Below are 27,184 nucleotides of genomic sequence, written 5' to 3'. Positions count from 1 at the left end.
GCAGCAGGACAGCCCCATTTTACAGAAGAAAATGAAGATTCAGAGAGGTTAAGTTGTCCTTAGTCACACAGTTAGGAAGTGGCAGAACTTGGCTTTAAACCCAGATTTCTGCCAATTAGTGCCCTTTCCACTATACTGTACTGCCTTAAATATACAGATGTTTTAGGATGATCTTTACAGGCTCTGGGGCTTTCTTAGAATCAGCCAAGCTCCTCCTCCTGAGAAGCTGCTCCTTAACATCCCTTCTCCTTCCTTTCCTTCCCCATCTGTACCCTGTACAATTGAGCCCTCTGTCAATTTCCAGTTCCAGTAAAGTTGTGTTAATAATAATGCCCTATATTTGTACAGTTCTATACTTTTATATCCAAATCCCTGGAAGTAAGTGGAAATGTCACAGAAATAGAAAGTAAATTAGCCAGTACACAGTCAATGAAACCCATGGACTGTGAGTTTACTCAGACTGCTGCTTTGCTTGGGATGATTTTCCATCCCTCTTTATCTTTTTTCCCCCCACTTCCCCTTCCTTCCAAATTTTTCAGGTCTACAAGTGGCTGTTGGATTACCCTTTCTTCTTATCCTTTTAAGTGTCTATTTGATGCCACTGGGGATTTATTCTCCCTGCATTCAGGAGAAGGAGAATTTGGGGCCTAAGCCAACCATCTTTGGACATAGAGGTGCACCCATGGTAGGTCTGAGCATGATGAACATGGGTGAAAATAAGTATGTATGGGGTATGTGGTCGAGAGAAGAAAACTGAGAACCATGGGAGTCCCTGGAGAGAAAAAGTGATTGCATTAAGACGGCAAGAATAAAGAGTTCATTGTAAAGGTTGGACTTGAATCCAGGCCACCTAACTCCCAGTCCATTTCTCTTTACTGTGCCCAGTGACATTGTCTCAGATGAGCAGAGTCCCAGAATAAGCTTGGACGGAGGGTATACAGGTTTTGAAAGGAGATCTGAGGGAGCCAAGCTCTGCTCCCCAAAATCCTACTGGGCTCTACCCCTACCACAAAAGGAAGGCTGGGAGGAGAGACTCTGAGGCTTAGGGCCTGATGTCCTTTTCTTCTACAGTTGGGGCCTGAGAATACCATGATGTCCTTTGAGAAAGCTGTTGAACATGGAGCCCATGGATTGGAGACTGATGTACACTTAAGGTAAGAAAGCAGGGAACTGGGGTGAGGGGAGGAGGGGATAAGTTCAATGCCATGCAAGAGAACCAGCCTGGCCTGAGGTGTAGAGACAGCAAGCCCTGGGGAGTTGTTCCTGTGTTCATATGTTCCTGTGTTAATATGGCATATATGCACGTACTACACAGATGAACCACATCTCACAAACCACACCTCTGCATCTCCATGTTTTCAATGACAGGGTTACAAATCAGACACACTAGATATAGTCTTCACACATGATTCAAATATGGCCCCGTTGCAAACCGTGCTTACCACTTCACTCTATGTACTACCTTAGCAATTTATTTAACATTCCTTGAGCATTTGCTGTATTCCAGGCCTTCTTCTGAGTGCTTGGGAGATGCAAATGAATAAGATATAGTCATACCTAAAAGATGTTCCAGCTAGTGAAGGAGACATGGAATGTTTACAGATAACTACAGAATAAGGCCATTTGTGGCAAGAGCCTTCCAGAGAAAAATAAGTGTAATGGAACCTCAGTGGAGGAAAAGGTCACTTCCTGTTGTGTGAAAAAAAATCTATATGCTCAAAGTTGTGTTTGGGTTGAGCCTCAAAGGAAAAATACCATTTTACCAAGCAGAGATGGGGGAAGGAGAAAATTCCAGGGAATTCATTCTGAAAAGCTTTTGCTCTAAGACCCTATGAGGAGAATGAAAAGACAAGTGTCAGACTGGGAGACAGTATTTGTAAAACACATGTCTGGCGAAAGACTTGTGTCTAGGATATATAAACTTTCAAAACTCAACAGTAAAATGAAAACAAAAACCAAACAATCCAATTAGAAAATGGGCGAAATACATGTGTAGATATGTCACTGAAGAGAATGTACAGATAGCAAATAAGTACATGAGAAGATGTTCAGCTGCATTAGCCTTTAGGAAAATGCAAATTAAAACTAATACTACTCACCTATCGGAATGGCTAAATTAAAAAATAGCAAGAACAGTAAATGCTGGCAGACAAATTGAATCACTCATATGTTCCTGGTGGAAACATAAAATTGTATAGGCACTCCAAGTAAGTTTGGCAGTTACTTACAAAACTAAATACAGTCATATCTCACTTAATGATGAGCATACATTCTGAGAAATGCGTTGTTAGGCAATTTTATCATTGTGTGAACATCATAGAGTGAATTTATACAAACCTAGATGGCATAGCCTACTACACACCTGGGCTATATGGTATGACCTGTTACTCTTCGGCTGCAAGCCTGTACAGCGTGTTACTGTACTGAATACTGTAGGCAATTGTAGAACAACGGTAGGTATTTGTGTATCTAAATATATCCAAACGTAGGAAAAGTACGGTAAAAATAACAATATAAAAGATAAAACATGGTACACCCGTATAGGGCAATTACCATGAATGGAGCCTGCAGGACTGGAAGTTGCTCTGGGTGAGTCAGTGAGAGAGTGGTAAGTGAATGTGAAGGCCTAGGACATTATGTACACTACTGAAGACTTTATAAACATCGTACACTTAGATTGCACTAAACTCATAAAAAAATTTCTTCAATAATAAATTAACCCCAGCTTATTGTAACTTTTTGACTCTTGTGATACCACTTAGTGTAAGCACAACTACATTGTACAGCTGTACAAAAATATTTTCTTTCTTTATAACCTTATTCTCTAAGCTGTTTTCTATTTTAATTTTTTTTAACTTTTTTGTTAGAAACTAAGACACAAGCACACACATTAGCCTAGGCTTACACAGGGTCAGGATCATTAATATCACTGTCTTCTACCTTCACATCTTGTCCCACTGCAGTGTCTGCAGGGATAATAACATGCATGGGGCGGTCATCTCCTATGAAAACAATGCCTTCTAGAATACCTCCTGAAGGACTACCTGAGGCTGTTTTACATTTAATTTTTTAAATATATAATAGAATGTATATACTCTAAAATAACAATAAAAAGTTTAGTGTAGTAAATATATAAGCCAGTAACAGTTGTTTATTGTCATCGTCAGGTATTATGTACTATCTGTAGTTGTAGGTGCTATACTTTTATATGATTGGCTGTACAGGTTTGTTTACACAAGTATCACCATAAACATACGAGTAATGTATTGTGCTACGATATTATGGCTACGAAGTCACTAGGTGATAGGAAATTTTCAGCTCCATTATAGTCTTATGGGGCCACTGTCCTATATGAGGTCTGTTGTTGACTGAAATGTCATTATGTGGCACATTATATACTTACCATACACCCCAGAAATTGTACTCCTGGGCATTTATTCCAGAGAAAAGAAGACTTAATGTTCATATAGAAAAAAACTTTACATTAATTTTCATAGCTGTTTTATTTGTAACAGCCCAAATCTAGAAACAACCCAAATGTCCTTTAAGAGGTTTAATGATTAAATAAACTGTGTTCATCCATACTGTGGAGTATTACCCAGCAATAAAAATGAATGAACTATTGAAACATGCTGCTATTTGGATGGACCTCATGGGAATTACTTTGAGTGAATAAAGCCAGTCTCAAAAGGTTATATACTGTATGATTCCATTTGAAGATCACATTCAAATGACAAAATTAAAGGGATAGAGAAAAATCAGTGGTTTCCAGGGGTGAAGGAGGCAGAGAGGTGGCTCCCACTTTAAAAAGTAACACAAAACTCTTCTTGTATATTTACTGTTCTGTATCTTGACTGTGGTGGTGGTGATATGTCTGCACATGTGATAAAATTAACAAAATATACAAATAAGTTCATGTAAACTAAATATAGAACTAAATATACAAATAAGTTCCTGTAAAATGAATGAAATCTGAATGAGGTCATAGATTTTATCAATGTCAGTTTCCTTGTTGTGATAGTATAGTATAGTTATGCAAGATGTTACTATTGGGGGAAATGGGCTAAGGGTATATAGGATCTCTCTGTATTATTTCTTACAAACCCATGTGAATCTACAATCCTCTCAAAATAGAATTTAAAGAAAAGAATCTCGTCAGCTTTCTTAAGAAAAGTTATAGACAAAGTGATTCTAAAGTCAGAAGATGATCCATTCTGACATTTTAAAACTTTTCTAGGCCCTATATCCTGCTCCAGTTTATGCCCCATGTCTTCACTTTGTTTTAAGCAACATTCCTCCAAAGAGTGGTCTGTACTGCTCTAGAGGATCAAAAGCTTTTGTTAGTCTCTGCCCTTCTAGGTTCTTTGGCTAGTCTACAAATTAAATTGACATAAGACAGATTAACAGGAGAAAAATAATTTTAATTACATATGTACACGTGGGAGTCCCACAAAAATTTGAAACTCAAGGAAGAGGCCAGATGATTGAAGCTTGTATAATTTCCTGAGCTATAGAAAGGAATAGGGGCTGTGTGGGGGCAGTGACAAATTGTGGGAAGAAGAGGGAAGAAAATGTGTGGTGAATAAAGATTGTCTTATTATACAGATATAAGTCTTGATAATAAAATGGTTTCAGGGCAGCTCTCTTATTGGTACAGATACTTTTACTAATGAAAATTTCCTTTATAAATATAAATTTCCTTTACAAAAGGGCAACTTTTCAGAGCTTCTCCTGTGAGCTTCTCCTGCAGTTTCTCAAAATAACCAGCTCAAAATAATCATTATGCCAAAGAGGTATATATTGGGGTGGCATATTCTGGTCTCCTGCAGTCATATTTTGGGGTGAGTGTCTTGAACTCCAACATTGCCTTCCTTTGCCTTCTCTCAATCCCCTTTGTTTTGGATAACTTTTAATCCTTTTTGAGCCTATCCCAATCAGGCTTCTTCTACACCACTTCTCAGAGCTCTTACTAAGTTATCAGGGACCCCAAACTTCTTAAACATCATAGTAAATTTTCAGTTTTCATCTTAACCTCTCAGCATTTGAGTAGTCCTTCATTTTTGAAACACTTTCTTCTTTTGGCTATTAGAATACCATACTCTCCTGATTTTCTTCCTACCTGGCTGTTTCCTATGTGACTTCTTTTGCTGTCTCCTTCTTCCCTTCTTGCCTTTAAAATGTTGGAATTTTTGAGATTTGTGATAAAATAGTTGTAAAGGATGTTTGATCCCTACCCCAAGTCCACCCCAAAGTGAATTTGATAGTGCTCATCCCACTTTATAAAATTGCAGCTATGTTGTTCTTAAATGTGAAACAGGTTTATATGAAACCTTCATTTGAATATATTTTTGAGAAACATTTGAAAAGGCAGAGACATTTTTTAAACCTAAAAAGCAAGTAATGTAAACAAGTTATTTGCATCTGAGTGAAAGCCTATGGGAGATTCTGAGAAGATCTATGCAAAATTTTTGGCTGCTATTATTCCCAGTCCTCTTACAAAATTTTTAGCATAAAAGCCCAGCCAGCCATACACCTCACTGGAGAACACTGAATTGAGTTTTCTGGGGATTGCAGAAACACACAGATCCTGAAGAAATGTTGACCTCCTCATGTGGACCAATAGGAGAAATCTTGCCAACAGTCACTGGAAGTCTATGGAGGCTGAGTTAGATTGAAAGATCCCAATAAGCTTGTTTGTACCTATTGCTCTTACTCCCTCTCTGCTAATGCAGTCTCCACCTAACTTTTTAAGGGAAATAAATGTAAACGTCACACATAACAAATATATGTGTGAAAACTAGTTTCCCTTTAGCATCCATGATGAACAAAATATCAAAAATTTTAATGAAGATGTGTCATGCCAAGCCATATGAGAACCTGAGGCAAAAGGAAAAATCAGTAATACTATCTTATTTTCATTTAAAATTTAATGTTTTGTTTATAGTGGATTTTTGCATTGGTTTTGTCTTTTAAATATTATATTAAAATAGTATTTATCTTGCTTATTAGTTTTTGGCACCCCTTTAAATTTTAGACCCATGGCAAGTGCACTATCATTTTCTTATTTGTTTTCTCCTTTCCTGCGTCCTTTTGGACTAATGGAGCATTTTTAAGAACTTTATCTCTACTGTTGGATTATTAGCTATACCTTTTTTTTTTTTTTAGTCGTTGTGCTAGAGTTTACAATATGATCTTTAACTTATTTCTCCCTTTGAGTATTATACATTTTTGTGTAAAGCATACATCTTTTATCAGTACAGTAACATTTCATCTCTCTCATAGTATGACCTGGTGCTATCATGAACCTCATTATACATTGCTATTACTTTTTGCTTTAAACAGTTAATTCTTTTTTTAAAAAATGGGAAAAAAATTTCTATATTTACTCATGTATTTATCATTTCTGGCACTATTTATTCTTTTGTGTAGATCCAAGTTTCAAATTGTATCAATTTCCTTTTTGTCTAATAATTATTTTAATCTTTTTTACAGTAAAGGTATGCTGGAAATGAATTATTCTGCTTTTTGTTTGTATGAAATATTTTAATTTTCCCTTCATTTTTGAAGAATACTTTTGCTGCATATAGAATTCTAAGTTGACAGTTGTTTTCTTCAAGCATGTAAAAATTGTTATTTCCTAGTTTTCTGTCTTATGTTTTGATAAGAAATCTTCTGGATGCTTATCTGTATTCCCCTCCACATATGCCCACCCCTAGCCCCAGCTACTTTTTTTTTTTTTGTTTTGCAGCAGCAGAGAAAGAGGTTTAGTGATAGAGTCATCAAATGAGGAAATAGGAGGAAACCTCAAATCCATCTCCCTGAGGAGTTTGGGGCTAGTTTTTAATGGTTTTGGAGTGGGCTGAAGTGTGCAGATTGTTGATTGGTCAAAGAGTACAGGGTGAAGTCAAGGGACAGGGAGATGAAGAAACTATATTCTCATGCTGATTCTGTTCCTCAGTGGGGGTCCTCAAACTGGTTCACATCAGCTGTTTTACCGGAATATGGGATCTGAAAAACATCTTAAGCAATTCTTAAACAAAAGCCTTGTGATTCTAATGTCAGAAATCCTATCTATAGATACACTGGGGATGCAAATGGTCAATGTCAAATGATTTTCCATGACAAGGAAGTGGTTCAAAATGAAGCCTGATTAATACTTAATTAGAGCTATATTTCTGTCCAGAATTCTTGTTAACCCTGTGAGGATGGCTTCAGTACCCCCTTATCTTCTTTATCCGTCAGTCCTGAAGTGTGGTCATTAAGGAGGAATTGAGCCATGACTGCTTTGGCTGATTCCTGCTGACAAGGGTCAAGGGGACCATAATTAGGATTTGAGGAATGAAACTGCTTTGTAGTAGCCTGTAAATGTTCTTGAGTGCCAGGTATAGGGTTCTGATTCTGCATGACAAAAATGTCAGTTCTTTTGTTACTAGTCCCTGTTGTCTGTTGTGAATAGAAAGAGCAAGATGACAATAACAGAGTTTGTAAGGGGAACTAAAACCAGTTTCCCATTCCCTTAGGAAGCCAGCTAAAGAGATCATTTAAGGGGATTTGTGGTACACACCTCTCATAACCATTTAGCTTATTTGGAAATTTTTTCTATTCACAACAAGTGGTATTAGCTATTGCGCAGATACCACTTGTTTTGCCAAAAGGAAATCTAATACAATTTAATTATTCAGAACTGTCTGGGCCAAAGAGCTTAAACCATTATGCCTAACAGCCTTCTTTATTTCAGCATGTCAGCATACCACATTTTTGGTGTAGGTTTCTGAGCTCCAACATCCCCATCTGAAGCTTCCCTAGAGGTTTCACACACTAAAAGCTGAGTTGGTGGGAAAACTGAGTTAATAACTGAGTGGCAAAGGATCCCCGTAAACCAGTCTTCTATTTCTGGGAATAGCCCAGTCCCACTAGACAGCTGTGTCTCATTTCAGGAGTTAGTATTGCAAGTGAGCTTTCAAATGGAAGAAAAACAAATGTAATGGTTGGAGAAATCTATAAACCAGTTTCCTTAGTCTGGAGGGCAGTCAGTTGAGGTGTCTAGATGTTAGATTTGGCTGGGCACGGTGGCTCAAGCCTGTAATCCCAGCATTTTGGGAGGCCGAGGCAGGGAGATCACCTGAGGTCAGGAGTTTGAGACCAGCCTGGCCAACATGGTGAAACCCCATCTCTACTAAAAATAGAAAAATTAGCTGGGCATGGTGGTGGGCACCTGTAATCCCAGCTCCTCGGGAGGCTGAGGCAGGAGAATCACTTGAACGTGGGAGGCGGAGGTTGCAGTGAACTGAGATGGCACCACTACACTCCAGCCTGGGTGACAGAGTAAGATTCTGTTTCAAAAAGAAAAAAAAAAAAGATGTTAGGCCCAAAGCATCTTCAGTTAACATGGAAGCAGGCAGTGGCAATCTGACAGATTTTTCTTGCCTGTAGTTTATGTATCACAAGATATGCTTGCAGGAAAAAGATAGTAGCAATTTCATTGAGTCTAAGTGAGAAAAATGGAAAGAGAATTTGAAGACATTAGTTTGGAGACTTTTAGCCAGTAAAGAATTCAGCATTCAGTTCAAATCTTCATCAAATTTTGAAAAAATTTTTAGTTTTACTTTTTGAAATGTTTTTTTCTGCACCTCCCTTCTTTTTTAGGACTCCGTTTACATATATATAATACTGCTTGATCATTGTCTTACAGGTCACTGATGCCCCATTCTCTTTTGTTTCAGTCTTCTTTTTATGCTTTCATTTGGATAGATTCTAATGCTACATCTTTAAATTCATTGTTCTTTGCATGATCTGCAATATCTGATCTGTTTTAAATTTCATGCAGTGAAATTTTCATTTCAGTTATTATATTTTATCTCTAAATTTCCATTTTTTATACCTTGTATGTATATCTTCATTATGTTCATGTTTTCCTTTACATACCTTGTTTACACCTTTATAATTTTGTTCTACACTGTTTAACACCCTTGTCTATGAATTCTGTCATCTCTTTCACTTTTGAGTTTGTCCCTGTTGAGTAATTCCTCTTCCATACGGTCACATTTTCCTGCTTGTTTATATCTCTAGTAAGTTTTGATTACATGCTGGACTTGTAGTTTTACATTGTTGGGTGCTATATCTTGTATCCTTTAAGGCTGGTCATTTTCTAGCAGATAGTTGTTACTTCCAGACTAGATTGGTCTTTTCTTTGGAGGCTTGTTTTTAAGCTCTTTTTTAGAGGATCTAAAGTGGCTCTAAGGCCATTGTAGTTCTAAATTATCCCCCCCCCACCACCATTTTTTTTTTTTCTGAGATGGAGTTTCACTCTTGTTGCCCAGGCTGGAGTCCAATGGTGCGATTTTGTCTAACCGCAACCTCCGCCTCCCAGGTTCAAGCGATTCTCCTGCCTCAGCCTCTCGAGTAGCTGGGACTACAGGCGTGTACCACCATGCCTGGCTAATTTTTGTATTTTTAGTAGAGACGAGGTTTCACCATGTTGGCCAGGATGGTCTTGATCTCGACCTCGTGATCCACCCACCAAAGCATTGGGATTACAGGCGTGAGCCACCGCGCATGGCCAATTATCCCCTTTTCTAAGGTGTGATCTTTTGGAGTCTCTAAAGAATGCCTATGTAATTACTGAGGACTCTCCTCTCTTGCTGGATGGAACTTGAATGATTCATACCCCTGTGTAAGCTCTGATTGTCTTAGAACTGTCTGGTAATATTTTCTTTTCTTAGAAGTTGTTCTTGCCAAGCTTCATAGTTTTACTCTGTACACATACAGATTGATACTTAGCCATACACTTACGGACTTTTGCATATTTTCTTGGAACTGTGTCTTTGTTTTTGCATAACTCTATCCTTTATGGGACTCTAGCCCACAAATTCTAGCTGTCTCGGCTCCCCCCTTACTCTAATCTCTTCTCATTTCAGCAAGACAGCTAGGGCCCTTTTAGGTTCCCCCACCCTGTACTGGAATTCAGTATTCACCTGCAGGAAAGAAGCCTGGATGATGGAATTGCTTATGTCGTTTTTTTTGCTTTTCTCAGAGATTGTGGTAATATTGTGCATCCTTTTGTCCATTAACTGAAAATAGTTATTTCCTTTATTTTGTCCAGTTTTCTGGTGGTTTAAGGCAGAAGAGTAAGTTCCAAGCCTTATCTTCCTCATTATATATGTTCTCATCATAGATATTTTAATGAGAAAGGGAGAGAGAGTTTCATAAAATCAGAGATTCTCCAAAGCAAATTGCAGATAGAAGAACAAGGAACTTACCTTATGGTACTATCTGATGTGGAGAGTCTAGGACCAGAAATACTCAGTGTAGGCTGGGCACGGTGGCTCATGCCTGTAATCCCAGCACTTTGGGACGCTGAGGTGGGTGGATCACTTGAGGCCAGGAGTTCGAGACCAGCCTGGCCAACATGACAAAATCCTGTCTCTACTAAAAAATACAAAAATAAGCCAGATGTGGTGGTACATGCCTGTAGTCTCAGCTACTCAGGAGGCTGAGGCAGAACAATCACTTGTGTGATCACGGTTGTGGTGAGCCGAGATCATGCCACTGCACTCCAGCCTGGGTGACAGAGCAAGACTCCATCTCAAAAAAACAAAAACAAAAACCAAGCAAACAAACAAAAAGAAATACTCAGTGCAGTGCCTAGCTGGGAAAGGATCAGAATAATACAGGAAAACTGTGTGGACGCCTGCTTAGTATGGCCCTGGAACCTGAGGACTTTGCATCATCCCTACCTCCATTCACTTTATTTTCAGGCCACTACTGTGCCTGCTGTTTTCTTAATGCCAGAAAGCCCCTGAATAGAGAAGCTATTCTTTCACCATCACTAATGTGATTATATATCATGAAAGATTGATCCCTAGAGCAGAAAAATATTGACATCGAAGTGTAAATGACTGATATGTAGCCCTTTTCTAAGATTTGAGAGGGAGTAAGGAGCCCTAGTGACACTTGTGACCTTGAAGGACTTTCTGGGGAGCCTGTCTACCAAGGTAGCTAAATTCAGCCTATCTACCCCTGCCCTTCTTTTCTACCTCTGCCTCAGTTATGATCATGTGCCTTTCCTCATGCATGACTTTGACCTGAGAAGAACAACCAATATTGGGGAAGTTCAGCCAGAATCTGCCTTCGAGAACCCTGCCTTCTTCAGTTGGGATTTCCTATCGACTCTGAATGCAGGCAAATGGTTTGTAAAACCAGAGGTAAGACACATTCCCAAGTTCCACAAACCTGCATTGAATTTTTGTAAGAGATCATGTGCTGCTCCTGAAAATAAAGGCCATAGATGTAGATAGGCAAGTATCCACACGATTTCATCCCAGTTTGGTAGCAGGACTATAGTATTGGCAGGAGGGCTTTTTCAGTAATGAAGTGAATCTAATTGCTGCTTTCTACATTCACTAGAAAGTCTGAAGACAAACTTGTAAACTTACCCTTATCTTGTAATTTCTTTTTACCCAAATATTTCATAAGCTTTTACAGTATGGCTAACTTGTACATAACATTTTCCTGGATGAGGCAGACTAGGACATATATTTTTGATTTTTTCTGCTTGCCATTCAACAAATATTTATTGAGCACCTAATGGTACAAGGCACATGGAATATAATGGTGAATAAACACACATCCAGCCTTAATGGAATTCACAGGCTGGTATAAGAAACAGACAGTTACTATACATTGTGATAAGTGCAGAACTAGAGTTAATTTCGGGTTGCTTCAGGCAGGGGCACACAAGAACAACTTCTAACTCAGACTGGGGAATGTGGATGGGAGATTCTGGAAGGAGATATATAGACTAATAATGGATGTGGTACAGTATAAAGCACATGCTGTGCAGTGTACAATGTAATTTTGAGGCAAGTATGAATGGTTCCTCTGGAAGAAGTTGGGGAATACTTTATGCACAGCTACCATTTGAGCTGAGGGAAGATCATTACCAAGGGGAAGCAAGGGCAGTAATGGTGATGTGTTTCAGAAATTATCCTGGAGCAACAGGGTGTGTGTGTGTGTGTGTGTGTGTGTGTGTGTGTGTGTGTGTGTAGGAGAGGGAGGGAAGGATAGAGGAAAGGAGAGGAAGGAAGGGGGTAGGAAGTAGATGAGAGATAGATTGGGAGAATAATCTGGAAAACATGTGGATGGGAGATTATGGCAATGCTTACATAACAAGTTAAAGAGTTTAGAATTATCCTTGAGTGTTTTTAAGTGGGTAAAAAGTCAGAATTGCATTTGATAAAGGTCAAGCCTACTTTCTCAAGATGGATTAAAGAAAACAAAACAACCTACGTTTTTTAGCTTATTTTATGACTAGGAATTCATGTGACCTAGGTTCTGACCAATCAGATATACTCATTTGAGACTTTGATTTTGAAAGTAAACATCTCAACAAGATAGATAGCAGGCATCCATATTGCTAGCACTTGTGACAGCAGAGATAGCAAGATGTGAGGGTCAGCTGTGGTAATAGCTCACTTATACGGTAGTAGTGTAATTACGAAAAGAAATATTAAGGGATTTTTGATTGTGTACTGGTGGAATGGAATTTTATTTATGTTTGATGTTAATCCTGAGGGCCGTTTGATCATGTTTCATGTAAAAATAAGGAAAAGTGAAGAATTATGTACAGATGGACTTACCTACTGTGTTTGTCCATTTTGTGTTGCTATACCTGAGACTGGGTAATTTATAAAGAAGAGGTTTATTTGACTCATGGTTCTACAAGCTCTACAAGCATGATACCAGCATCTGCTCGGCTTCTGGTGAGGAAGCTTTTACTCATGGCAGAAGGTGAAGGGGGAGCAAGGCATGTCATATGGTGAGAGAGGGAGCAAGAAAGAAAGAAGGAGGTACCAGACTCCTTTAAACAACCAGCTCTTGCATGAACTAATAGAATGAGAATTCACTCATTACTGAGGGGAGGGCACCAAATCATTCATAAGGGATCTGCCCCCATGACCCAAATGCCTCTCACTAGGCCTCACTTCCAACATTGGAGGTCACATTTCAACATAAGATTAGGAGGGGACACACATCCAAACTGTTTCATCTACTGAGACTCCACTTCAGATTCATTGTATTAATTAGTAATTAATATAAGAAATAGCTGAAAGTGGATTTGTTATTACTGTAGTTGCTCAGAATATTTGTCCTTATAGGAGTACATAGTCTATACATGCTATTTCCATATATGAAAATAATGTGATTACTCTGATATTCTAGGTTTCTGAGTATATGTAGCTTCTGCAATATGTCTCATACATAGACACATAAAAACTAGAGGTGCTCCATTAGGATGTATATATTGAATTAGTTAGCTATAGTTAATATTTTGGCAAAGGTGTGTTCTAGATGAAAAGCCTATTATTGTATCTGATGTATAATATAAGGCTGAGGAAAGTCTTATTAGGATTTACAGAATTAAACTTACTCCTAAAATTGAGCCAAAGTTTCATCAGGCTGAGATGTTTGATGGAACAGTAGAGTTGATGAATTTTAATTAATGGATGCTTTTTCTTGGTCTTTATTGGAACTTAGTTGTCCTTATTGCTGAAAGACAACAGTTGTTTCTCATGTCAGCGGTCATGGTTAGCTACCATGTGGGAACCATGAATTTAATTTTTTCATAATTCTGAGTACATTCAGAAACATTTAATACTTAATAACATTAAATAGCATCCTTATTTTTAGTTTTCTTTTTTAAATATTTATTTATTTATTTTTGAGACAGAGTCTCGCTCTGTAGCCCAGGGTGGAATGCGGTGGTGTGATCTCAGCTCACTGCAACCTCTGCCTCCTGGGTTTCAATTCAAGCAATTCTCCTGCCTCAGCCTCTCGAGTAATTGGGATTATAGCTACACGCCACCATGCCCAGCTAATTTTTTTGTATTTTTAGTAGAGATGGGGTTTCACCATATTGGCCAGGCTGGTCTTGAATTCCTGACCTTGTGATCTGCCCACCTTGGCCTCCCAAAGTCCTCGGATTACAAGTGTGAGCCATGGCACCCAGCCTTATTTTTATTTTTTTTGAAACGGAGTTTCACTGCCACCCAGGCTGGAGTGCAGTGGCATGATCTCAGCACACTGAAGCCTCCGCCTCCTGAGTTCAAGCGATTCTCCTCCTTCAGCCTCCTGAGTAGCTGGGACTACAGGTGCCCACCACCATGACCAGCTAATTTTTTGTGTTTTTAATAGAGGGTTTCACCATATTGACCAGGCTGGCCTCGAACTCCTAACCTCAGGTGATCCACCTGCCTCGGCCTCCCAAAGTGCTGGGATTACAGATGTGAGCCACTGCGCCTGGCCTTATTTTTGGTTTTCAAACATTTCTTCAAAACTGTCTCCAGTTTTGAATGTTTGGGTTAGTTGTAAGTGATAGGGTTGGATCTGTTATTGTAATGACTTTTGGTGGGCATTTTTTAAGATTAATAGCTCTGTTTTAGCATGTTTAGGCTGTTTAGGTGCTTTGCTTGTAGCATTTAGTTATCCTATTTCAATGGCTACTGAAGAGCGTCCTGAAACCTGGGGTTCAAATATGGTTATCTGGAGACTTTATCTTTAGATTTGATCGTGGAGCTTTCTTTGCTTTCATGCTGTATGGTTAGAAGGTAGTTGAAATGGTGTTATCATGTGATTTAAAAGATTTGGAGATTTGGGTAGTTTTTCCCATAGTGAAGAAATTAGTAAAGATTATTCTGATGATTCTTTATTGGTTGGGTATGATTATTGATTGATCATGGTGGTGAATTGGTCATTATTTATTAATGTATTTATTAGTCTTGAGATTATTGTGAAAATCAAGTAGTTAATCTTATAACAAAATAAGAATAGATACAGACATTCTGGGAGTTGATACTGGAAGCTAAACTGAATTCCTGTTTCTTTAGCCCAACCAACACTTCCGTGGAACTTTGTTATATCCTTTTGTGAAAGTATAATTATAGAAATGATAAAAATATAATTCTCATGCAGATACATAGTCAGCATGAGTACAAGTTTTATTTATCACATTAATGAAGGAACAAGCAGGATGACAAAACCCACTCAAAGGAGAAATGACAGCAAGATATTCAACTAGAAAATACTAGCACTCATCCCTTCCACAAAGACAGCCAAAACAATAAATAAAAAACCATATTTTAATGAAAATAAAGGACAGCACCAGAGTACATCACAGGAGTAACAGAAACCCTGGTGAGCACAGAAACTCAAGAGACCCACATAGAGAATGGAAGGAAACAACAGGACCCTGCCACCTCATCCCCCATCTGAGATCAGCCAGGAGGAACTTCTCTCTATGGTGAAAAGGTAGGCAAGAGGATCCCAGCAGCCCCCAGCAGCACCTTGGACCCCTATTGGGGTCCCCTGCAGTCCTCACAGGCCCTAAGCCCTGCTGGGGTAGCTACCTAGAGGCCATACAACTGTGTTCCCCTCAGAGAAGGAGCCAGCTGTGCCTGCCCCGTGGCCTACATGGCTACTGCGAAATGCCATCTTGGAACTACTCACATCTTGCTCCAGAGGTGAGTAGCCACAGCACCTCTTCATCCCTTGTGCTAAACTACTGGGGAACCACCCCAACAGAGTGGCCTAACATCCCCAGGCCAAGCAATTGTTACACCTTTCCCTGTGGAGCCAAGCAGCAGATAGAACTGTTTCACCTACCCCTCCCCCTGTACCCTTGGGCTAGAGATGGAGCTGTGTACCCTTTCCTGGGGATATGGTGCTTTGGCAGAACAGCTCCATCTACCTCTTTCAGACTTGGCTATGCCCTGCCACTGGGGTCCTGAGTTGAAACTACACTGCCCTCTCAAGGAAAAAGTACTTTGTCAGAGCCCTGTGTGGCAGGGAAATGGTGCCTGGGCTGCTCAGAACAGTCAGGCCCCCAAGGCCTGAGTAGAGTGGCACATCAACCCTTGGAGAATCAATGTTTTGGCTGAGCTGAGCAACTGCACATTTCATGGCTAAGCTAACATAGTACCCTTCATCCCAGGGAAACAAACCAGTGTCTGAGCAGAGATACCCGACCCTACAGGCCAAACAATTGTAGTATCCTGCTTCCCTGGAGCTGGACTAGCTCCCTGGAGTCTAAGCTGCTGAGATAGTGCCATCCCTAAGGAATGGAGTCACATTGTGCTGCTTCTTGCCCCCCAGGACCCAAACAACAGCCATACTGGGGTACTTGCTGCTGCACTTGGCCTCACAGAGTCTGGGATACTGCTGAATCCTACCATCTTAGAGTCTAGTGTTGTCACTACATGGTGCCTCATTCCCAGGCACCGAAGCTGCCCCTGAGCCCTGTTGGCTCAAGCTCCCAAATTATAGCCATACCCTGTGCCCTAGGCTCAAACCTCCAGAACATACCTTCTTCCTTAGAGTCAGGCCAGGGCTATTCCCTGCCTAGCAAGAGTAGAGTCACAGCTACAGCCTAACTCCCTGGACTCAAGCTGCTAAGGGGTTAGAGTCTGATGGTGTGGGCAACCTATGTCCAACCCTTCCACAGAGAGTGAAAGGTTCACAGGGCAAATAGGTTTGTGAGACTCTGATCCTAGGACTCTGCCAATCTAAACATTTGCACCTGGAATCCAGCACCATGGCAGTTGATTGTAGGCCATGTCAGACCTGACACCAAGAGGGATCCCCTCAGTGAAGTCTCCTCATTGTAGGGAAAACAAGAATTGGAGAACCCCAAAAGCCTTTGTGGACCAAGGACATTAACAACATACACCTCTGCTGTTGCGACAACAAATTTCCACACCCCTAAGCCACTGAGATGCCCACAGTTATTGCTGACGTTGAATGCAGCCAAAGAAGCTGCACAGAGACTATACCACTGCACCTACCCAGGAACAAAGTCACCACACCCTTCTCAACTAGTGCACTAAGACCCAACTGCAGGTGAAAATCTTTCTCTAGAAAAGCCACTCTAGAAAGTTTGGAAGAGGTGATTATTCCACCGGATGCATAGACATCAGCACAGGGACACAAGAAATGGAAAAAGCAAGGAAATATGACACCACCAAAGGAACATAATAACTCTAGTAACAGACCTGAATGAAAAGGAAATAAATGAATTGCTGGAAAAGGAATTCAAAATAATTACCTTAAGGAAACTCCATGAGATACAAAAAAATAGACAATTCAACAAAATTAGGAAAACAATTCATGATGTCAATGATAGATTCAACAAAAGCATAGATACAGTAAAAAAGAACCAGCCGGATGTGGTGGCTCATGCCTGTAATCCTAGCACTTTGGGAGGCTGAGGCAGGTGGATCACCTGAGGTCAGGAGTTGGAGACCAGCCTGACTAATATAGTGAAACCCTGTCTCTACTAAAAAACACAGAAATTAGCCAGGTGTGGTGGCATGTGCCTGTAGTCCCAGCTGCTTGGAAGGCTGAGACAGGAGAATTGCTTGAACCCGGGAGGTGGAGGTTGCAGTGAGTCAAGATCACACCACTGCACTCCAGCCTGGGCTACAAAGCAAGACTCTGTCTCAAAAAAAAAAAAAAAAAAAAAAAAAAAAAACCCCAAATGGACACCCTTGCAGCTGAATAATTCAAGTACCAAAATAAAACAATATAGTACAGAGCTTCAACAAGAGACTTGTTTCAGCAGAATAATCTCTGAGCTTGATGAGTCATTTGAAAATTACCCAGATAGAGGAGAAAAAAAGAAATGAGAATGAAAAAGAATAAAGAAAGCCTACAATAAAGGACACTATTAAACAAATTTTCATATTGTAGATGTTCCTGAGGGAAAGAGTTGGAAAAAGCCATAGAAACACTATTTAATGAAACAATAGCTTAAAACTTCCGAAATCTGGGGAGAGGGGTGGACATCTAGATCTAAGAAGCTCAAAGGTTCCCAAATAGATTCAATCCCAAAAGGTCCTCACCAAGGCATATTTTATCAAATTGTCAAAAGTCAAAGACAAATAACTGTAAGAAGAGCAAGAGAAAAGCATCAAGTCACATATAAGGGAATTCTCATTAGACTGACAGCTGAAACTGTCCAGACCAGGAGAGAGTAGAATGAGGTATTGAAAGTACTGAAAGAAAAAATATTGCCAGCCAAGAATATTTGACTCAGCAAATCTATTCTTCAGAAATGAGGGAGAAGGTCTTTCCCAGACAAGCAAAAACTGGGGAATGCAAAACCACTAGACTAGCCCTACAAGAAATATTCAAGGGATCCCTGCATCTGGAAGCAAAGAGGTGATAATCACCATTATGAAAATATACAAAAGCATAAAACTCATCAGTAGAGCAGATACGCAAAGGAGAGAGAGAAAAAAAAATCAAACCTTTTATACTACAGAAGACCATCAGACTGAAATGAAAAACAAGAAAGAAAGAATATAAAAAACAAACATAATACAATTAACAAAATGACTACAGTAAGTCATCACCTATTACAATAACCTTGAATGTAAACCAATTAGTCACTTGAATGATGCAGACTGCCTGAATGAATAAAGGAAATGACTCAACTATATGCTGCCTGCAAAAAACTCACTTTGCCTGTAGAGACAAATACAGACAGAAAGTGAAGGGATAGATATTCCATGCAAACAGAAACCAAAAGCAAGCAGGAATAGCTATATTTACATCAGATAAAACAGACTTTAGTTCCAAAACTATAGAAAGACAAAGAAGGTCATTATGAAATAATAAAGGGATCAATTCACCAAGAAGATGTAACAATTATAAATATACATGCACTCAATACCAAAGCACCCAGACATACAAAGCAAATATTATTAGATTTAAAGGGGGAGAAAGATTCCAATACAGTAAATGTTGGTGACTTTAACATCCTACTATGAGCATTGAACAGATCATCTAGACAAAAGATCAACATTGGATTGAAACTGTACTTGGACCAAATGGACCTAACAGACAATTACAGAATATTTCATAAAATAGCTGTGGAATACACATTCTCTTCATCAGCACATGGAACATTCTCCAGGACAGACCATGTGTAAGGCCACAAAACAAACCTCAACAAATTTAAAATAATTGAAATCATATTAAGTGTCTTTTCTGACCACAATGGAATAAAACTAGATATCAATGAGAGGAACTTTCAAAACTGTACAAATGTATACACCACAAAATACTATGCACTTATAAAAAAGAGTGAAATCATGTCTTTTGCAGCAACATGGATGCAGCTGGAGGCCATTATCCTAAGTGAATTAATGCAGGCTCAGAAAACCAAATACTGCATGTTCTCATTTATAAGTGGGAGCTAAATATTGGATATACATGAACATAAAGATGGCAACAATAGAAAATTGGGACTACTAGAGGAGGAAGGGGGCCAGAGTTGAAAAACTATTAGGTACTAAGCTTAGTACCTGAGTGATGGGTTCATTCATACCTCAAATCTCAGCATCATGCAATATACCCAGGTAACAAACCTGCACATGAACTCACTGAATCTAAAATAAAAGTTAAAAAAATAAATTTTATTGGCTCAAATAAAAGAGAAAATGTAAAAATCAGATAATACTGTTTATAAAATTTTATGTCAAAATTAAGCTTTACAAATAAGATGTTATACTTTTTAAAACCTGTACAAATATATGGAAATTAAACAACATGCTTCTGAATGATCAGTGGGTTAATGAGGAACTTAAGGAAATTAAAAAAATGTTTGAAATGAAAGAAAATAGAAACACAACATACCAAACCTTATGGGATATAGCAAAAGCAGTGTTAAGAGTGAAGTTTATAGCAATAAATGCCTACATAAAAAAAGTAGAAAGATTTCAAATAAACAACATAATCATGTATCTCAAGGTGTCCCCTTGAGTTTTTTAACTCTCAGACTTGTCCACATTAATCCTCCAGGAATTTGTCAATGATGGTTCAAGTTTTCCTACCCCAGCACTGGTTTCCTTAGTGGTTTCCATTTATTAGGCTCATTCTGGTAAGCTATGATTCATCTCCTTTCACCTGTGTGTCCAATTTTCTGGGCAGCAGTTTGCCCTGTGTCCTCACCTCTATTACAGATCCAAGAAGAATTGTTGATTTTTCATTCTTTTCAAATTTTTACTTGTTGTTAGGATGGAGCGACAGCTTCCAAGCTCCTTACATGTGGAACCAGAAACCAGAAGTCTATTTGGTTGTTTTTTGAATCAATATAGTAATGTTCATATGAGCTGTAATTTGATAATGTGCAATAGAACCTTCTGAAGCTTCTAAAAACAATTTGTCTGTAGTACATTTCTTCTTGTGGTTCTTTTTGCAAAGTAGCTTCTTAATTTTTTTGTTTTCTTTTTTTTGAGATGGAGTCTCGGTCTGTTGCCAGGCTGGAGTGCAGGGGCATGATCTCGGCTCACTGCAACCTCCGCTTCCCGGCTTCAAGCAATTCTCCTGCCTCAGCCTCTCGAGTAGCTGGGACTACAGGCACACACCACCATGCCCAGCTAATTTTTGTATTTTTAGTAGAGACAGGGTTTCACCATGTTGGCCAGGATGGTCTCGATCTCTTGACCTTGTGATCTGCCCGCCTTGGCCTCCCAAAGTGCTGGGATTACAGGTGTGAACCACCTTGCCCAGCCTCTAATATTTAAATTTATAGGGGAGAGATCATGAGTTCGAGACCAGCCTAGCTAACATGGTAAAACCCTGTCTCTACTAAAAATAAAAAAAAAAATTAGCCGGGCTTGGTGGTGGGTGCCTGTAATCCCAGCTACTCGGGAGGCTGAGGCAGGAGAATTGCTTGAACCTGGGAGGTGGAGGTTGCAGTGAGCTGAGACTGTGCCATTGTACTCCAGCCTGGGCAACAAGAACAAAACTCAAGAAAAATAAAAATTAAAAATAAATAAATAAATGTATAGGGAAAGTGCCATAGAGAAGAAAGAGATGTTCTTCTGACAATGATCTCAAAGTAATAGTTTTATGTTGGGACATGGAAAAAGACAAGATTGTTAGATACCCCACTACTTAAGTGGTTGTAGTACTCTGGTGATCTGATTTTTTTATAGTAATGCAATTAATGGTAGATGTGGTGGTGCCCATATCAACAAGAAAATTGTATTGTTGGCTGGGCATGGTGGCTCACGCCTGCAATCCCAGCACTTGGGAGGCCGAGACAGGTGGATCACAAGGTCAGGAGTTCGAGATCAGCCTGGCCAACGTGGTGAAACCCTGTCTCTAGTAAAAATACAACAATGAGCTGGGCGTCATGGTGCATGCCTGTAATCCCAGCTACTTGGGAGGCTGAGACAGGAGAATCACTTGAACCTGGGAGGCGGAGGTTGAAGTGAGCTGAGATTGTACCACTGCACTCCAGCCTGGGTGACAGAACAAGACTCCATCTCAAAAAAAAAAGGAAAATTGTATTGTTGTTCACATGTAGTTACAGTTCTTATCAGAATCGCCTATTCAGTGGAATGTTTCCTTGATGTGGCATCATTGGACAGGTTTAATTGTCCTTCTATTTCTTTCTTTCTTTCTTTTTTTTTTTTTTTTTTTTTTTGTGACGGAGTTTCACTCTTGTTGCCCAGGCTGGAGTACAATGGTGCAATCTCGGCTCACCGCAACCTCTGCCTCCTGCCTCAGCCTTCCAAGAAGCTGGGATTACAGGCATGTGCCACCACAGCCAGCTAATTTTTGTATTTTTAGTAGAGACAGGGTTTTTCCATGTTGGTCAGGCTGGTCTCGAACTCCTGACCTCAGGTGATTCGCCCGTCTTGGCCTTCCAAAGTGCTGGGATTACAGGCGTGAGCCACCATGCCCGGCCTTGTCTTTCTATTTCTTAACCAATATTATACATTGGCTCTTCCAATAACCTTTCTTCTTGTAATATGTCTACACAGAGGCACAGAGAACAGAGGACCTTTTAATCTTATTTTTATTTGAGGAACCAGATGTTTCATCTGGAGGACCAGAAATTTATTTGCATTTCTAGCTGGTTACTTCCTGTGGCTTTTTGAAAACATTCAATCACATGTTGGGCATAGTCTAAACAGGCATTTATCCATTCTAGTTTATTTTTCTGATTAAGTCTAAAGAGGCACAATGTACTTCAGCTGTTAGGCCTACACCCATAATACTATTTAAAGTTTACTGGAGTCTAGTTTTAAACTCTTATATTGATTAAATATTTACCATCTTTGCTATTTTGAATTTTTGGTCTTGTGTTGGTCTTTCCCATGAATTCTTCTCACAAGAAGGTTTAACAGTTAAGTGAACCAGTTGGTTTAGGTCTGGTAGTAGCTAACAAAATCTTGAATTCTGAAGCATATTTCTATTGTCCTGAGAATTAAGAAAACCATTAGTTGTAGCTTTCAATCAGATCTAAACCATGATTTAGATCTGCCTTCTGGCCTAGCAATGATCTGCCTTCTGGCCTAGCAATTTTCTGGAGATACTGTGCAATGTGATTGTTTCTTTCCTGAGAAAAATGTTAAAAAAGGCAGCTTATTTAGGTCAAAGGAAGAAGAAGAAGAAATAGGAGAGGTATGAAAGAGAATGAAAAAGTTGTGTAGAGAAAAAGAGAGATTACTTGAGTCTTAAGAAAATGTGACTTCTTCCTTCTACTACTTCCTTCTCCTGGGAGGTAGCCTTTTATCACTGCCTTCACTCAAATGATTTAAAAAATGGCAAGTGATTATCAAAGTTGCCATCTATTAAATTTAATGTAGCAAACATATGTGTGTTCTCCCATGTGTTAGGTGAAATGCTGTGCATTTCGAAGAATGTATGACAGTTCCCACCAAGAGGGAGTTACACTCCAGTAGAGTCAGTAGAGAGTGAAGGAACTAATGTGAATTGTATACTTTTCTATCTATGTACCAGACATACTCCCAGACCCTGTAAATATTTTTATCATATTTAATCTTCAAAATAATCCTAAGAAATATATAGGTTATTCTTCCTCTCCTCTATATTTTAATTTGGGCAATGATGACTTGGAGAATTTAAATGGTTTTATTACCAAGGTTGCATAGCAAGAAGCATAGTGAGCCAGGATTGAACTTTAATGTACTAAGACATGTCCAAATTCTGTTTCTGAAAATTTGTCTCTAATTGTATATTTATAAATACAGTGGTTAATAATTTTAGTTTCTTCTCATGCTTAGCTATTTTTACATACATTAGCTATATATGAATGAGACATACAGTTACAGAGGCATAAAAATGGGCCATTGGGCTTTAAAGCCATTGAAGTCTCCTTATTTATTGATTTTTTTAGAGATAGGGCCTCACTCTATTGCCCAGGGCGTCACTCTATTGCCCAGGCTGTAGTGCGGTGGCATGATCATAGCTCACTTGCAGCCTCAAACTCCTGGGCTCAAGTTATCCTGCCTTAGCCTCCCTAGTAGCTAGGACTACAGGCATGTATCACCACACCCAGCTATTTAAAAATTTTTTTGTAGAGACAAGGGTCTCACTATGTTGCCCAGGCTAGCCTCAAACTCCTGGCCTCAAGTGATCCTCTTGCCTCAGCCTGCTGGGATTAAAGGCATGACCGCAGCACCAGCCTTGAAGTCTCTTTAGTTCAGGAAGATGAAAGGAAAGCTTCGTGAGGGAAATAGCATCGGAAGGGTAGGATTTTAACAAGTGGATATGGCGAGGAAGTCAAGGGAGGGGTAGAGCTGGTATTAAATTCAGTTGAAGCCAAAGCATGTGTTCTTCCTGTTACACAAAACTAGAATAGCGAGAGCCCGTATGGGAAGCCAGCGTGACTGAAAAGGGATGTATTATCTTGAGTTATGGGAGAAAAGGCTGGAAAGGAAGGTCAGGATAAGAACATGACCTTCAATGCAAATACAACAGGTTGTAGGATATAGAAGAGACCATTCCAAACACTGTAATTATTGATGATTATTACATTTTATTTCTCTCCTTGTCACCTGTTATGTAGGACTAGTATTTCAGAGGGCCTGGTGGATTGAATGATAATGGAGCAACTGAGGTAGAGCTGGATGTGTGGCTACATAGTAGGAGAACTGGAAAGTGCTTTTGATGTATTTTTTGATGTATTTATTTCTAGCTCAGGCCATTTTACAATATGAAACCTCTATCAGAGGCAGATAAAGAAAGAGCAAGAAATCAGTCGATTCCAACACTAGCTGATTTATTGACACTTGCAGAGAAGGAAAGAAAATTTGTGATATTTGATCTTCATCGCCCTCCACCAAAACATCCTCTCAGACACACATTTATCCGCCAAGTAGTAAGAGTGATCCTTGCCTCTAAAATCGAGCAACATCTGGTATGTCTATCTCAGTATTTATGACATAGGTTGGGAGGTGGGTAGCATGTCCTAGGAGCACAGTAGTTGAACTTGACCTACCTTGTACATCTACCCTGGGATCCTTAAGTAATTTTACTTCCTATGGAAATGAAGATTGTTACTTATACAGCTACATGTGGTAATCTAGGAATGACCCAGTTAAATTTATCTCAGTGGGGAAAACCATTGAGGCTGTTTGCTATTCCAAACCAAATGAAATGTCAGCACCCTGTTAAAGAGGAATATGTGTAATAACTATCTAATGTGACCTGCACCACACCAACATAGATCCATTAGAAAGAGCCTGGGTAACATTAAGGCTTTGGAGACTTGGCATGATGAATGATATAGAAAGGAGAGCTGGTTCTTATTTGAGCAGAGATTTGCTTGTAATGTTTTTCAGAAGCAATTCTGCATTTGGGCAGTCAGTTGTTCCAAATCCCATGAATTCTCAGAATTATAAGTCTTTTTACAAATGGAAGTATTTCACAGATGAGTCATAATAGCATTCCTGTTGTCAGGAAATGACTCCTCTCAAAGATGATTTTTTAAAAATAAAATAGAAGCAGGGCCTCCCTATGTTGCCCAGGCCTGTCTCGAACTCTCGGGCTCAAGGGATCCTCTTGCCTCGGCCTCCCAAAGTGCTAAGAATACAGGCACGAGCCACCACACCCAGCCTCAAAGATGATTTTTAACATCATTAACCAGAAAGATGTTTTTGATTCTCACTATTCACCCACATCTATCAACTAATCTACTTTGCTTGTATGAGTCTTTGTGTACACAGTAGGCCCTTGACACTTGATGTTAACTGGTAAATGGAGAGGTCGTGAGAAAACTCAGCTCCAGAGTAGCCCTAGTGAAAGCCCCGTTATAAGAGTTCATTAGAAGATACTAGCCCAGGGCTGGGCGCGGTGGCTCACACCTGTAATCCCAGCACTTGGGAGGCCGAGGCGGGCGGATCATGAGGTCAGGAGATCGAGACCATCCTGGCTAATACGGTGAAACCCCATCTCTACTAAAAATACAAAATACAATAAAAATACAACAAATTAGCCGGGTGTGGTGGTGGGCGCCTGTAGTCCCAGCTACTCGGGAGGCTGGGGCAGGAGAATGGCGTGAACCCGGGTGGCGGAGCTTGCAGTGAGCCGAGATTGTGCCACTGCACTCCAGCCTGGGCGACAGAGCGAGACTCCATCTCAAAAACAAACAAACAAAAAAACAAAATACTAGCCCATGTTGACTCTTTCACCAAGGACTAGACTCTCTCTCTCTACTCTCTGTAGAATACTACCTGTGCTGGAATGGAGCTCCCTCCATTCTCTATGGGGCTGTTCGTACCTGGATAGCTGATTATCTACTGAAGGACTTCTTGTTTCTCCTTACAGATTTTTTGGTTGCCAACTCATGATAGGCAATATGTCAGGTCCGTGGCTCCTGGTTTTCAGCATGTGGGCCGTTTAGTATCCGTTAAAACCCTTGCTAAAAACAATATCAGTATAATAAACGTTGACTACAAGAAGTTGTTCCCTAATGGGTTAAGGTAAGTGTTTGACCACACCTCTCTTGGCACATGTTGCCTTACTTACACAAAATACACATTCTAATTAAACTACTTAACTTCCCCTTTCCATCTCAGAATTTCTGTGTGTGGTTATCTTTGAATCTCCTTTCTTTTTCCTACCCCTTCCTCCCTCCCTCCCTATGCCAACAAACATTATCAAGTGTTGACTATATCCCTGGAACATAGACTTTAGCCTCCGCTGTGTACTCTAATCTTTCACCATTCAGTACACTTTTTTGTATGCTTGGCATTTCTGTTCTTATATAAAAGGTGGACGTTGAAAAGTCAGAACTCAAAACGTTGTTTATTTCGTCCTACCATTACCAGATGGATGGCAGTTCCTTGTAAATGGCTTTGTGATCCAGATAGCCATATTTCTGGAAGGGATAATTAAGAATATAATGAAACCATTATTTAAAAAATGTAAAAATAGCTAAGCATGAGAAGAAACTAAAATTATTAACCACTGTATTTATAAATATACAATTAGAGACAAATTTTCAGAATTAAAAGCACCTGAGAATAAAATGATAACTTTTCCAAACTTAACTATTATTAAACATGCTTAATTTAATCCATATCCCCTTTGTCTTAGATTTAAGGTTAATTTTTTATATGATTCTAAATGCTTTAGAGACAAAGTCTTCCTTGGGGAGGGACAGAGGGAGGGAGATAGACAACAGGTTAGAGATAGATAATATATAGATATCTATTATCTACCTATCTATAGATAGGTAATATACAGATATCTATTATCTACCTATCTATAGATAGATAATATATAGATATCTATTATCTACCTATCTGTAGATAGATAATAACTATATCTATGTATAGATAGATATAGATAATATTATCTATAGATATCTATTATCTATTATCTATAGATAATATCTATAATCTATCTATAGATAGATAATAGATATCCAAAGTCTCCTGTGGGTTTAATAAAAGGCTGTTGCATGCATCTGTTTCTGTTCCTGCTTTTTCTGCCTTTCTGGCCATGGATTGATCATATAATAGTGTCTTTTTTTCTTTTAGCGTTGGAAAATTATATATGTTTTACTCTCTAATTCCCATTCAGAAGATTTTTCTTTACTCAACTACTCTTCTATTTTGAGCATATTTCTATTTTCTACTTTTTTTTTCAAATAGAAAATGGCTCTAGAATGATTTCCTTCTCTCTTAATCCTGAGATTGATCTAGTAGTTGAAAAATAATTATGACTTCCATTTATTGAGCTATTATTATGTGTCAAGTTCTATGTTTGCTAGACCTGGCCTAGCCATCAACTACTTTGGTCACTTTGGAAAAGTTTCTAATTGTCAGTTTTCTCCTTTGTAAATTAGAATAACAGTGGTACCTGC

The 27,184-nt window shown here is 39.2% G+C and overlaps 1 protein-coding gene across 4 annotated transcripts in view; it reads left to right on the top strand.

Annotated features, from left to right (window-relative positions):
- Positions 1-27,184, top strand: part of GDPD4 (glycerophosphodiester phosphodiesterase domain containing 4) — an 88,267-nt gene that overhangs the window by 32,048 nt on the left and 29,035 nt on the right. For all 4 annotated transcript variants that reach the window (XM_054526049.1, XM_024255162.2, XM_054526050.2 and 1 more), the window contains 5 exons: positions 540-685; positions 1,072-1,154; positions 11,048-11,204; positions 24,011-24,232; positions 25,642-25,796. In XM_054526049.1, coding sequence (XP_054382024.1) covers positions 540-685; positions 1,072-1,154; positions 11,048-11,204; positions 24,011-24,232; positions 25,642-25,796 — 763 coding nt within the window. The remainder of the gene's footprint in view (positions 1-539; positions 686-1,071; positions 1,155-11,047; positions 11,205-24,010; positions 24,233-25,641; positions 25,797-27,184) is intronic.

This window comes from Pongo abelii, chromosome 9 (genome assembly GCF_028885655.2).
Source record: "Pongo abelii isolate AG06213 chromosome 9, NHGRI_mPonAbe1-v2.0_pri, whole genome shotgun sequence".
Lineage (NCBI taxonomy): Eukaryota > Metazoa > Chordata > Mammalia > Primates > Hominidae > Pongo > Pongo abelii.
The sequence above is the reverse complement of the archived record's forward strand: the minus strand, read 5'-3'. Positions and strand labels throughout refer to the sequence as shown.